Here is a 14,368-nt window from a genome sequence, read left to right on the forward strand (position 1 = left end):
TTTGCCCACATGGAGCTGGCCCTACAGTCAATCAGGCCTGTTCAGTGTAATTACCCCTAAATGATGCAGTGATTTCTTCCACCCTGTAATTACTATCAACATTTAATTGCTGGGCCCTCTGTGTAATTACAGACTATTTATGTGTTTAAAAAAAGTGAAGCCTTTTCCATCACACAGAATATTCTCCTCCTTGGGGCTGTTGCACCTGATGGATCCCCCAGCTCCCTGACCACAAGAGCCCAGCTCCAGATTTGCTCCTGCCTGGATTAACTCCCTTCCCTCCCACCTCTCTCCTGCCAGCAGCCTGGGTGCAGATGGAATTGCCCTGAGGCCACCTGGCTCCTTGTACCTGCCTGGCAGCTGCTCTCCCCACACCTGGAGATCACCTGCAGCACACGAGGAATGTCTGGGTGGAAGAAGCACATCCCCAGGCTCTACAGACACTGCTTAAATAGAATTTATAGCACAAAGGCACCATCATTCATCAGTGCATCAAGAACGAAGGATGGAGCAATAAAAGACAGGACAAACATTCCAATATTTTATCCACCCACCCTCCCTGGGGAAGACCAAGCATTTTTGGGATCCAGGTCCCTGTGTGGAACTAACTCCAGTGCCATTAATTCCTCTGTTTCTACAACCCCTGATGGATTTGGGGTTGGAAACCAAACTGATGACAGTGTCCCTCTTTCTTCTTGCTGTGTCCACTGTCCCTCATGTGTGAGGCAGGTAATACCTGAGTCAACAGAGATCCTCTCACGTTGTTTGATTTACATCAAAATATAAGGCAAAACATAGAAGAAGAGGTGTCATTTCAGTGTCAGTGTTACTCTTTTCCAGGAGAAATGTTTGCCACTGCAGCACAGATTGGTTTTTTTCCACAGGAGTAACCACGAAATGAACCAATCACACCTGTTAATTGTAAACAGCCCAGAATTCCATACCCACAGTGTCCCATCCCTGGGAAACAAACTGAAAATAGAGGAAAACACCTCAATACAGAGGCTTATCAGGAAGAACTCCAAGGCACTTGCATTCTAGCAGCCATTTTTCGTTTTATTATTTAAAGTTAAGAGCGCTCATCAGCTCACAAAGGAACAAATCCCATTCCTGCAGTTTAGTTCAGGTTTCAGCCAAAAGGAAAAAAAAAAATAGAAGGCAGCTAAACTAACTCTGCACTTTACAGCTCAATTCAAGTTAAACCTCCTCGCTTTATAAATAAATGTTATAGTTAACACTGCAAAATGTACTGGCAGAGCTACAATACCTTGAAGGGGCAGAGAGCATGGTTATTGAGGCTGATAAATACAAGTAGAGAAGCTTCAGTAGCACAGAGAGCGAGGGTGGGGCCAGGGGTCTGCTCTCCCAGGTGGACCTTTCCCAGAGCTCCAGGCAGCTGCTTTCCCCCCTCAGCTGTGCTTCCCACCCTGCTCAGGGCCAGGGAAGGAGCCACAGGCTGCCCATCGCTGCCTGCACAAGGACAAACTGCTGGAAACTCTTTGTTTTCCACCACGGAGGGGGTCTGCTCATAGAGGCAAAAACTTGCCCTGAGACTACAGAGTTAAAAACAAGGTGTGTGCAGATCCTCATCAAAGGAAGGAGCTTGCCCCAACAGCAGCCAGGTGAGATTTCAAATTCCACCTTGGAAGTAGCACCATCCTCAGTGAAGTTACCAAAAAAAAAAAAAAAAAAAAAAAAAAAGAAAAAAAAAAAAAAAAAAAAAGAAAAAGAAGACTCAAAGCCCAAACCAGCTGCTAAGAACCCACTGCATGAGCTTTCAGAATGGGGCAATAACAGAGCCCAAGCACATGATACTAAAACCTCAGAAGGACAAGCAGGCACCTTAAACTTTCATTTCTTGCTTCTTCCTTCAGCCCACCCTGGTGCAAACCCACCACAGACACTCACTTGCTTTCATAACCCCCTCCAAGCACCTCCACACTGCAGGTACCTCCTGGCCTAAAGGGCTTGCAAGAGCTCAGCTTTGAAAATAGTTCAAAATGTGCTGTTTTGGCTGCCAAATCGTCCACATTCACCCTTCCAGCTCAATCCCTGCTGCCCTCTGGAGCCAAAGCACGTACATGCTGGGAATGGAGCAAATGGGTGTGGAATGGACAAGCCAAGGGCCTAAACACCACATCAGGATCTTGTTCTCAAAGTAGTTTTTTCCTCCCCATTCATAAACTACAACATCTATGGATGAAACTGTATAACCAGAACTGACCTTCCTCTATCTTACAGGATTGGAGAAGTCTTGCAGCATAGATAGGGCCTGGCTCTACAAGAGAAAAAACATCCCAGCTTTATGCACAATCATGGAAATCTCAGGCCTTTAACACCATTTGCTACTTGGCCAACCAAGAGAGAGACAAACCCCATCCTCAGCACACCCAGCCCTGTGCCATCCCTGGGCAGAGTACAAGCCCCAGGGCTGTTGGGCATGGGCTGTCCCAAGCCTGACAGGAGGGAGGGGAAGGGATTAGCTGGAGGGTATTTCAATCCTCACTCACTTTCTATCTGTTGGGTGTGTGGGGTGGGAAGGGCCAGAGCACGTGGGGGATGTGTAGCTGCTCCAAAGCTGAACACTGAGTTAATCCAGCACTAACAGGAGAGGCAGCAGGTCCCAGGGAATCTCCATTTCCTTCCTTCTCAGGACACGATGGTGGCATGGGGAAGGGCAGGGGCTGTGGCCTCTGTGGACAGAGTGCACTGGAGAGAGCTGCTACCTGAAGGTGACAACGAGGGACAGCCATGAGCTCTGAGGCCTCCTCCTCCCCTGCCCCAACACGCCAGCTGGGTGGTGACAGATGGGGACAAAGCTCAGCACAGCGACGGCCCTGGGCACCTTGGCACAGCCAGCCCAAGCCCTCCAGCTGCACAACCTCAGCAGGGTGGGACAGGCTGGGGACTGCTGGCTGTCACGCCCTAGTGCAGCTCAATGAAGGCTTCCAGCTCCTCGGGGATGAATCCCTTGTAGGGAATCTTGTGCTTGTCCAGGGCACGAGCAGCAAGGCACTGGAGGGTGATGTAGTTGAAGGGCTGCATGGTGCTCTTGGTGAGCAGCTTCTCGTCCAGCAGCTCGTAGGCCGTCTGCTTGAAGGCGTTGGTGGCGTCCATGTGCGCCCCGGCCTCCATCAGGGCGCTCATGATCAGCGGGCAGTTGTTGCGGGCAGCCACGTGCAGGGGGGTGTTGTTGTCATAGTCCCGGCTGTCCGGGTCTGCCCCGCACTCCAGCAGCAAGTTCACCACGTGCAGAGACGGGAATTTGCCCACGGGGTACCGCCCCACCGTCGTGGTGTCTTTGTCCACGGCCATGTGCAGGAGGGTGAAGCCGTTCTTGGCGCGGGGGCTGCACTTGAGCAGGCGGTAGATGGTCTGGCGTTTCTGGTGCTCCTGCTCCGGGGTGCACTCCACCTTCTCCAGCAGGAAAACCAGGTGCAGGATGATGGCCAACGTCTTGGTGAACTGCGCCGAGTCGGCCACGGGGTCCTTGCCGTGCACCAGGGCCCTCTCCACCTCCCGGACCCCTTTGCTCAGCACCCCGATGAGGTCGGAGAAGCCCAGGTGGGTGGCTAAAGTGCCTTTGGAACGGTCCTGGAGCACGTAGGAGTAAAGCTCGGCAAAGGAAAGGAAACTGCTGGCAGTCATGGGGCTGAGGGGCTCCAGGTTGCCTTGCTGCATGTCCAGGGCGTACTTCCACAGGTTAATGCAGCGCTCGAAGTTGCCGGAGTCGGCGTAGACGGCCCCGCGGTACCGGATGTAGTAGGAGGTGTCGGGGTGGGAAGGGCCCAGGATGCGCTCCCGGATCAGCAGCGCCTGCATGCGCATCTCGTCGGGGTCCGTGATCAGGGCTTCCAGCTCCTCCAGAGAGCTCACCTCCCGCGAGTAGTCGTAGGCCAGCACCAGCTGCCGGGGCTCGGGCTTAGGCAGGTACTTCCCACCCTCGCAGCGCAGCTCCATCGCCCTGCGCCAGTACTTGTGGGCTCCCAGCAGGTCTCGTTTCTTGTCCACAAAGGTGGCACCCAGCAGCTCCAGCGCTTCCACGGCAGCCTCTCGAGTGCAGAACACGTTCGGGACCTCGTCCTGACTGGAAGCTGAAGCGCCGCAGCCCTCACAGCCCTCTTCACTGCAGCCCCTCTGATGGCTCCCACCTGAGGCGCAGGTCCCCGCAGCCTCGTCCTGCTGCAGCCCCCCCTGGATCAGGTACTCCACGATGTTGGTGTGGCCGGTGACGCTGGCAGCGAGCAGAGGAGTCATGCCATAGCCGTCCTTCTCCATGCGCGCCTTGGAGCGGAGCAGGAGCTGCAGGATCTCCAGGCTGCCCGACTCAGCACAGTCGTGCAAAGCCGTGTTTCCCTTCACGCTGCGCCGGTTCACATCGGCCCCTTTCTCCAGCAAGTACCGGGCGATCTCCCGGTGCCCTTTGTAGCAGGAAATCATCAAGCACGTGTGGCCGTGCCGGTTGGCCACCTCCAGGTCGGCCCCGCGTTCGCCCACCAGGTACCGCACGATCTCCAGGTGCCCATCGAAGCAGGCGGCCCGCAGCGGGGTGGAGTTGGTCAGCGTGGTCTGGTTCACCGAGGCGCCGTGGTCCAGCAGGCTCCGCACCACGCCCAGGTGCCCCGCAGCCGAGGCCGCCCACAGCGGCGGGGCCCCCTCGATGGTCTCACCGTCGAAGCTGACGGAGCCGCCCTCCTCCACGCGGGCCCCGCAGTGATCCAGCAGGTACTCCACCACCTCCAGGTGTCCGTGCCGGGCCGCGATCAGCAGCGGGGTGCTGCCGGCCCCGGGGCCTCCCCCGCCGCCGGGCCCCGCCGTCAGTGCCTCCAGTTCCTCCCGGCTGCGGCTGCCCAGCAGCTTCTGCAGCAGCTTCAGCTTCCCGTCGCGGGCCGCATTGTAGACGGCCGTGCGCAGGTCCATGGCGCCAGCGGCCGCCTCCAGGCCATGGACCGGCGGCGGCGGCGCGGCCCCAGCGCGGCGCGGGGCGGGCGGGGGGCGGCGGGACCCCCCTGCCCTCAGCGCGGCGGGACCTTCACCGCCCGGGCCCGGCCGCCATCTCAGGCTGCGCCGCGGAACAAAATGGCGCCGCGCGGGGCGGAGCGGCACGCGCGGTGGATGACGGGAATTGTAGTCCCGGGAGCGGCACTGCTCGCCCGGCGCCGCACCGTGCGCACTCTGTTTCCCAGAAGGCAGAGCGGGTGGGGAGGGAGAGGTGGGAAGGATGTGCGCCCTCTCCTTGCGAGGCATGCTGGGCAGTGTAGTCTCCTCCGCCCGCTGCGGGTAGCGCCGCAACGGGATTTCAGCAGCGCCGGGACTACACTTCCCAGTGCGCCCCGCGCGGGCCAGGAGCTGTCCAGGTGTGTCTGTGACTCCCGGCGTGTGCTGGTTTCATAGCGGTTTTAGTTCTCTTAAATTCCTTGATGTTACAGCACTTCAAAACACAGCGGCTGCACAGCATTAATCTGACGTGGTTTAATTGCAGGTTTTACGAAGTCATAATGTCCTGAGCTGTAACGGAGCCACAGAGGTGACGCAGGCCAGCCCATGGGATGCACTTTCCTGCCTAGGAGGTGGCAAAGCCTCGTCCCCACCAGCGAACACAGATTTACTCACTCCAATCAGGTCCAATTCAATCCATTAGGCCCAGCTCACTCCATCCCTGCGCGACAATACCTGCCCCGAGTGAGGGAAAACACTCAAGCAATAAATAGCTCAGCTTAGATGAGCAAAGCTTTACTCACCAGAGTCTATTTTTAGGGCATACGTTGAGTTTAGGTGTCCCTAATCTTTATACAGAGAACTGGCACAGGGTTTCTCCCATTGTATTTTATTTATAGCTGGGTTTCTCCTACCCAGGGAAATAAGCTTAGTCTCATTATTTCCGTTATTATTATTCTGTCTGTCATGATGATTATTATTCAGTCCATCCACCCGTTTTAGGTCTTGTCTGGAATTACACTGGATTATCCCACTGATGCCTGTTGCCTTCACACAGAATATCACTTTTGTTGCTAAGAAACTGCTTTTGCATAACAGGCAGCAGGAGCCCAATTTTCACTTCAGCAGCTTCTGAAAGTCCCCGGGAGCAGCAGCAGCTGCTCCTGGAGCAGAGTGTCCGTGGCAGAATTCCCACGCCAGGTCTGTGCCCGGGGATTGTTCCCTGTGAGGCTGGGATGGAATTCCCAGAGCAGCTGGGGCTGCCCCTGGATCCCTGGAAGCGTCCAAGGCCAGGCTGGACGGGGCTTGGAGCAGCCTGGGGCAGTGGGAAATGTCCCTGCCATGGCAGGGGATGGAACTGAATGGAATTTGAGGTTCCTCCAGCCCAAAACTTCCTGGAATTCTGTGACACAGCGACTTTGTGTTTGAGAAGAAAAGGGGCAAAGGTCCCTTAAAACATCTGCAGGGTGTCTGTGCTGTGCAAGGGCAGCTCCCTGCACGTCAGGGCAGGAGGAACCAGGGAATCCTTGAGCTTGAAAAAGCCCTCCAGGATCACCAAGTCCAACCTCTCCCTCAGGGCTGTGGGAACACACAATTCTGGGCAGGAGTCCATCATGTTTTCACCCAGAAAAAAAGCCCCACGAGTTCCATTTGAACACTCTGGGTGTGACAGGGCATTCCTGGGCTGGGAATGTCCAACCTGGGAGTGTCCCTGTCCCCTCTGTGAACAGCCAGTGCAAACCCCCAGCTCCCAGGCTGTTTGTGCTGCAGGTCAAGGCACAGACACGGTGACATTTCCTCTCCCCGCTGCCTCTCGTGTTGCCATGGTGACCAGATGCACTCGCTCTTTTATCTGAAGTATCTATTAACCAAAGCTTCCTATTAATTTCCCCTCCATAGAATCCATTAGGAATTCACCAGAACACCACACAGGGTTTTTTTAGGTCCCAAACCCAGCTCAGAGCCCGCCCCTCGTTCCTGGGTAGGCTCTGAGACATTCGTGGGGTAAAGTGCAGCTGATGGAAATGGTTTTTCCATTAATAAGAAATTTCTCAGTAATGAGGGAATAAAGAGCAGGAGGAGAAGTGTCACAGCAGCCTCTCCCTGCAGATCCCTGGGTGTGGGATGTGCTGAAGCCTCAGGATTTCACCCCAAACCTTTTATAGACCAGGGCTCCACGCCCAGTCCAGCCTGGCCTTGGGCACTGCCAGGGATCCAGGGGCAGCCCCAGCTGCTCTGGGCACCCTGTGCCAGGGCCTGCCCACCCTCCCAGGGAGGAATTCCTGCCCAAAATCCCATCCATCCCTGCCCTCTGGCAGAGGGAGCCATTCCCTGTGTCCTGTCCCTCCATCCCTTGTCCCAAGTCGCTCTCCTGGAGCCCCTTCAGGCTCTGGATGTGTGGCTGCTCCCCCTCTGCTCTGTGCCATCCCTCTGGGGGTGCCAGGGACGTGTGGCTGCTCCCGGGGTGCTCCTGCTGAGCTCCAGCTGCTGCTGCTCCTCCCCGTGCCAGCAGCAGCTCAGGAACGTGGGTGAATCCCCACATCTGGGGCAGGAATGAGGGGCTGGGACCCCCCACATCCCTCCCCTACAGACCCCACGGGGGACACCTGGGTAGGGTTTTTGAGATAACACAGAAAAAGCCCCAGAAAGAGTTCTGGGAATAAGAGGGGAGTTAAAACCCCATGGGAGGAAGAGCAAATAAAAAATGAGACGTTGTGACAGGGCTGCCAGGCTGCGTGGCAGGAGGGTTAATTTTTTGTGAAACTGCCATTTCATATTCCCTTTCAGACAAGCTGAATTACACGGTGCTGGCTGCTGCAGGAGGAGCATAATTTCCCTCACAGAAATAATGACAGGGTACTTAAAGAGCAAGTGAATGGATGGCTGAAGTACTGGGCAGAGACTTCAGAAATCCAGGCTGAGCCCTCACCTTTACAGAAGGCTCCTTTGGTGACCTTGGGCCAGTCATTTAATCTTCCTGTGTCTCGATTCCCTGCCAATAACCCAGGAATAATAACTGTTCTCTGTCTGCCTGGCTTATTTAGGCTGCAAACTCAGAATTCACAGCTCGTGTTTGCTCTGCTTTGAAGCCAAAGAGCTTCAATCCATGCTGAGGTGTGTGGGACAACCACGGTGTACAATGTGGAGAATAACAAAGGGCTGGCATGGATGGTTTGGAACATCCTCAGTGTGAAAGGCTCCAGAATTCCTAATCCATGGCTCCCCATCTCTTCCCTCAAAATATGGAGAAGTTTAGTGCTGTACTAAGAGTTCCAAAAGCATCAAAATAATTTAGGAGCAGAGTCCATGCGGATTTATTGAATCCCTGAGTTCCTTCTGAAGCAGAGAGTGGATAATTTAGAAACCTGCAGAAATTTCCTTTGTGCTCAGTAAGGGCTGCAGCAGCTCCTCAGGTTTTTCAGTGTAAATTGAGGTTTGCAGGCTCCTGTGTGCCCAGGTTTTATCCATCTCCAGCTTTCAGCAGTTTGTGTGATTTCCTGAAGCCAGGAAAGATGGGTCCCTGCTCCCAGAGCCGATGAACACCAGATTGTCTCTACAGTTAAGCAATTTGCTGTACAAAGGCAACAATTCTAAAAATAGGGAGAAATGGCACCCTGACATTAGCAGGAACGATGACCCAATCCCCACCTTGCTGCAGGGCCTTTGTCCTGTAACTGCCTCCATCAGCAGGGCTCTGATGACATTATTTTCTGTGCTTGTGTGGGGCAGGAGGCCGTGGGTACCTGGGAGGGAGGATTTTGATCAGCCTGCAGAGGATGAACACGCTGGGGAGGCTTCTGGGGGAACACTAAATCAAAGTTTCATTTACATCAGACACCAGCCTGGCCATTGCAGCATTAGTGGCTGCACTGCTGCCCTCGAAATTTTGTGTGGATTTAATCTGTCAGTGGGGAAGTAAAGGACAAGGAGGACAAAGAGTTGTCGTGGTTTATGAAGCTGGGATCTTTTCTTTCAGGCACCATCAAATGACAGCGATTTGTACAGGTTTAAAACTCTTCTGGCAACAGATTTATGGCTGCACCTGGATCCCTGGGAGTGTCCAAGGCCAGGCTGGACAGGGCTTGGAGCAACCTGGGATAGGGGAAGGTGTCCCTGCCCATGGCAGGGGTGGCACTGGGAGAGATTTAAGGTCTTTCCAACCCAAACCATCCTGTGATTCCTAAATCACATCTGCCATAGTACCAGTGATGTGGACAATGCTGAGCATGGTAAGTTAAAAAAAAAATAAGGAAAAAGAAAACTGCTCGACAGCACGAACAACCCAAATTATTAAAGATATTTCAGTGCTTTTACCACTGGCCTTGGCAGGATTCAAGAGTTTCATTTTCACACCTAAATACCTTTGAGAATGGAGGCTCTGAGTGGTGTTGAAAATTTGTTCTTTTTATATTTTAAGGCCCTGTTGGAAGCAAAGGGCTCAGCTCTCCAAATAACTCTGCCAGGCATCGAAGTCCCAGCAGTGTCTGAGTGCCCTGACCCTGCTCTGGTGTGTTTGGGATGGGTTCCTTGGGTCCTGTGCTGCCTTCAGCTGGGGCACAGTGAATTTCCTTCTCAGTGGCTGCTCTGGGCTGTGTTTGGGTTTGTGCTGAGCACAGGGCTGATAATTCAGAGATGTTTTTGTTCTTGCTGAGCTCACTCAGAGCCAAGGACTTTCCTGCCCTCTTCCAGCCACGCTGGGGAGGGGCTGGGGGTGCCTGGGACTGACCACAACTGACCCCAGGGATGTTCCAGACCACAGGACATCATGCTCAGGATATAAATAATATTCCTTCATGCCAAAAGAAGGAATTGAGGGACATTTAGACTGAGGAGCAGAACAAGCCACGACAGGAGCTCCAGCACCCCAAAACACTTGCACACCTGGGCCGTGGCAGCCTGGGCTGTATGGCAGGCTATGATTTGTTGTCACCTTTACAAACACAACAACAAAATCACTAGTCTTCCACACAGAGCCAGGCCAGGAGAGCAGCGCTTCCTCCTCAGGGACGTCCTCCTGCACGTCTTCTCCCAGCATCCTTCCTGAGCTCTTCTCATCCTGTAATCCTTGTTCCTGTCACTCCTTCAGGGATGGATGCTGCCCTTTGCAGCGTTCCTCCTGAGACCACATCAAATCTCCCCGTAATAATCTCTCCAATTTGTGCTGTTCCCTTGAGTTTCTGCTCCATTTTCTCACTCCAGAGACTCTACAGGGACATCAGGACTCAGCAGGGGCTCCTCTTGCCTACCCTGGGATAAACTTCTCCAGGAATGCTCTGTCAACTGTCTGTGTCCCAGTTGTATTTGACTACAATAAGCAAATGCAATATATGCTGGGGAACACTGGAGAAAAGGACTCTGCAAAGAGAAAGATAATGATAGTGCCAAGTTTCCTGGAATCCCACTGAGAGGCTGATTTAAGCAAGGAAAACAAACCCCTTTTGCTGTTCCCTTTCTCTGGATTTGTTGATGAGCAATCTTTGGTTCAGGTCCAGCTTTTCTTTCACTGCCCAGGTTTTCTCTGTTAATCCCTCACGTGGATGAGGTGTGGAAGGACAGTGCTGGCTCACACCCATGGAAAGGATCTGACTTTATTCCTTGTCCAGTAGAGCTTTACTCACCTCAGCCTCTGAAATCAGGCAGGGAACAGCCTCTTCCCATCTTCACCCATAGCTGTTATGGATACTTTTGTAAGCAGGTGAGGAAAAAAGGGAAAGAAATAAAACCATTCCTCAGCAGCCTTGGCTGCTCCTTCCATGGGAGGATGAAGAGTGTGCAGCTACAGGAGAGGGTTTGGGTTTGCTGCTGCTGGCAGGGGCTGTGCCCTGTGGGAGCTCATGGGGAGCAGTCCCATCCCTCCCTCTCCTTTTTTATAACATATGTGCTTTCTATGCACACTTTATTCTAACTCCAGATGGGTGTTTCAGTCTGGGGATTTGTGCTGCTCTGAGATAACAGCCCTTTGTGCTGGCCTAGGTAGCAGGAGTGTTTGTGATAGCTGGGGCTGATACCAGGAGATGTCCAGGTGGTCTCATTTAACAGGGAGCATTAGTGATACTGCCATTGTCCAGGAAATCAGATAAAAACGGGTCCAGGTGTTACCCAACACCGTGTTTGTGTAAGGACAGAGCCAGCTGCTGAACACAGGGGGATGTGCTCTTGTACAAAACTGCTGTCACCCCAAACCTCCCGGGTAAAATTTAACCAGGAGCTGAACTTGGATGATCCTTGTGAGTCCCTTACAACTCAGGGTATTTTGTGATTCTAATCTGAACATCAAGTGGAACAGTAGTGAGTATGCAGTGAAAACATGTGGGGAGTGAGACAATATTTAGAAATAGAAATAGAAATTCAGTACAATTCAGTCTTTGGCCCAAGTTAACTGGAAGAGAGGGTAAATTGTAAAGAAGAATGAATTTGAAAGAGAAGACAGTTTGGGAAGTGCTAAGCTGGACTGGAATTCCAGGTGACCAGGACACTTTTCAGTCCTTGTTTTGGGACACAGCTCCACACAGGGATTTACCACAAATCATTGCCAGACAGTCAGGTAAAAATCAAGACAGGAGACATGTGAGCAAGAGCTCCTCTCTTGGTTTCACACCCAGCCATTCCCTGTTTAGAGTGAGGTGTTAAGTAGGAAACATAAATTGCAGCTCGGAGGCAGGTGAGGTTTTTGTCTAGACTGTCTCTGTGGGGCTGTATTTCTCAGTTTGGTATTTGTCAGGAAGGGATCTGCCACTTCTGCTTTGTCCCAGAGCTTTCAGGGATGTGGCTCCTTGTACTGGGGGCAGCTGGACCTCACCCCTCTCCCCAGCACTGAGAGGCTCCTTGGGAATTATTTCTATGGATGGGAGCTAAACTTAGCTCAGAACACGGGAAAAAGCCTGTCTGGAAAGAGTGGGGACTCTTGGCCTCCAGCTATCTCCAACCAGGCTCATCACGGAGAGATCCCCAGCTGCACTTCCAGGCTGTAAATTAAACAAACAGAATTTCCTCTACACCAGACCACAGGGAGGGCAGAGAGAACAATGTGGCCTTATTGCTGTTATTTCCTTTGGTTTCAATCTCTGTCCTCTGCCCCCCACCTCCTCCCCAGCCCTGTGTCTCCCACTTTACCCGATTTGTCATTTATTACCGTGCTTTAAAGAGAGGCAGGGGGAAAAATGCTCAGTGCAAATTATATTTTGAGCTGTTGTGCTTTGCCTCTTTGGTGGATAATAAATCTCTCTGGCAATGCTCCTCTGTATAGGATTTGTCATTAAATGCAATTAAACAAACCCTGCAGGTGTCCATGATCAGGCCTGCAGCAGCCCATTCACAACTGCAATGTTATTATCAGCCTGACAACAAAACACCAGATATTTCCTGAGCTCCTCTGATCGATGAGCTTGCCTGATTTGGAACTGGAGGGAGGAGAGAAGGGGGACCAGAGCGGTTCAAATGCTCTTTAGACTTATTGATGGAAAAGTCAAAAAGCTGCTCAGCAATCAGAGGGAAGGTGGAGAGAGAAAAGGGCTGAGGGACAGAAGGGCTAAAAGGGAAAAATGAGAGGAGTGTTTGGGAGTCAAAAGGCAGAAACAAGGCGAGTTATCACATGGTGCCCTTCCGCCCAATGAGTTGGTTAATGCACAAGACTGGAGTTTAAGAGGCAAGGAGGGTATTTCAGGGATGATTCTATGGCAGCTGGGCTTTCAGTGTAGTGATGTAGCCTCCCTGCCCAGTTGGCACAACAATTCCTCTCACCCTGGGACAGGACTTGACTGGCAGGTTATCCTCTTGTCCAGGGATGTCCGTCTGTCTCCACAAACTGTAGCCAAATGGTTGGATCAGACACCCAACTAATTTCAAACCCCACCTGGAACAGTCCATGGAACTGGACAGGGCTTGGAGCAACTTGGGATAGTAGAAGGTGTCCCTGGCCATGGCAGTGGTGGCACTGGATGAGCTTTATGGTCCTTCCAGGCCAAACCATTTGGGATTCTGTGACTCTCTGAGTGCAAGTTCTTCCCTATCCTCATTCACACCCTGAAGCATGTCCTGGCACAGCTTTGGGAAGCTGCAGAGGTGCTGTTGACAGGACTTGTCCAAAGCAGATGCAACAACATTCACACCAGAATTGCTGTGTGCTCTGACAATCAGGAACAGGAAAAAATCTCCTGTGGTTTCTCTGAGCCATCCCAGACAGCCTGTGGAGTGTGAAGGTCAGGGATTCACAGGGGACTGGCTGCCATCAAGTCCAGTGAGAGAGAAGAATTTGCCAACGCCAGTGGAATTTTTCTGCCTGACTCGTTTGCTCAGCTCAGCCTCGGGGTGCTCTCGGGATGAACCTCTGTCCCCTCCTGTTCTCACCCCAGAAATCCTGGTTCAGCCCAGTTGATTCTGGGGCACACATGGAATTGCAGTGACAAGGGACAAAATCCACATTACTGTTCTAGTGCCACCTAAACCAATGGATTTTGGGGTTGGATAAGGGGAGTCAAGGGTATCAGTAGTGCCTATGTAGAGTTTGAGGGGTGCTTATTTACTCCTACAATAAAAAGCTTTTGCAAGGGTCTTTGACTTAAGTTTTGGAGCCTCATCTGTAAGGCAAATGGCCTGGGACCCTGTTTGCTGCCATCCGAGGTCACACTGGGACTGTGACAGAAGGAGCCAGGAATTCTGTGATCAAGCCATGGGTCTCAGAATGAAAATATCCCTGGAGCCTGCACCTAGATCACTCTGCAGCACTGGTCTCTGGCTCTCTGGCCCTTGTAAAAATCCATGAATAAAATTTATGAATAAATGTATTTTGCATGGCCTCTCCTACAGACCATGGGGACATCTGAGGTGACACTGGGTCAGAACATCTGGGAGCCATGGATGTGGGCAAAGCCAGCATCTTTACTGGAACAGGCATTGCCCCACTCCAGTCCCTTCCATCTCCCCTCTGCTCCTGCCTGGACTCCGCTCTCGGCCCCATCTGCCAGAACCCACACCCGCCTGTGAGTCCCTCCCGCGGTGCTGCGAGGCTGGCGGGGCGCTGAGGCTGTCACACAGGGACCTGCTCTCTCCTGGCACACAGGGACAAGAGCCGGCACGTCCCAGGGCCAGCCCGAGGAGCCGGGGGCTGCTCATGAACGTCCCTGGGACGGGGCTGAGCGGCGTCAATGAGCCGGGGCTGCTGCGAGCAGCGTGCGGACCTGCGGATTTCCACCCCGGGAGCAGCGGGGCCGGGGCCGGGCTGGTGGGGAAACCCCGCGGAGCTTCCATCAGTGGCTGCGAGAGCGGGGAGGGAGCAAATTTAGGGCAGGATGGAAATGCACAACTGATTGGATCGACTTCAACAAACACCTTTCCCCCCCTCCCTTCTTTCCACTTCTCTTCCTCCCCACCTCCAGCAGCTCCTCTCTCCGCGCTGCTCATCTCCCTTTGTGCACCTCTTACCCGCACTCTC

General features: G+C 53.1%; 1 protein-coding gene and 1 long non-coding RNA gene across 2 annotated transcripts; one reads left to right on the forward strand and one right to left on the reverse strand.

The window, feature by feature from the left end:
- Positions 1-1,035: 1,035 nt before the first annotated feature.
- FEM1A (fem-1 homolog A) lies at positions 1,036-5,008 on the reverse strand. Its single transcript, XM_053965690.1, has 2 exons — positions 2,511-5,008; positions 1,036-2,278 (listed from the first exon to the last, which is right to left on the reverse strand). The coding sequence occupies exon 1, from the start codon at positions 4,918-4,920 to the stop codon at positions 2,926-2,928; it is 1,995 nt and encodes a 664-aa protein (XP_053821665.1). The 5' UTR covers positions 4,921-5,008; the 3' UTR covers positions 1,036-2,278; positions 2,511-2,925.
- On the forward strand, positions 4,637-5,736 carry LOC128800493 (uncharacterized). The gene is made up of 2 exons (XR_008434986.1): positions 4,637-4,725; positions 5,483-5,736. It is a non-coding gene; the product is annotated as an uncharacterized LOC128800493 (long non-coding RNA).
- Positions 5,737-14,368: the final 8,632 nt, after the last annotated feature.

This window comes from Vidua chalybeata, chromosome 27 (assembly GCF_026979565.1).
Source record: "Vidua chalybeata isolate OUT-0048 chromosome 27, bVidCha1 merged haplotype, whole genome shotgun sequence".
NCBI lineage: Eukaryota > Metazoa > Chordata > Aves > Passeriformes > Viduidae > Vidua > Vidua chalybeata.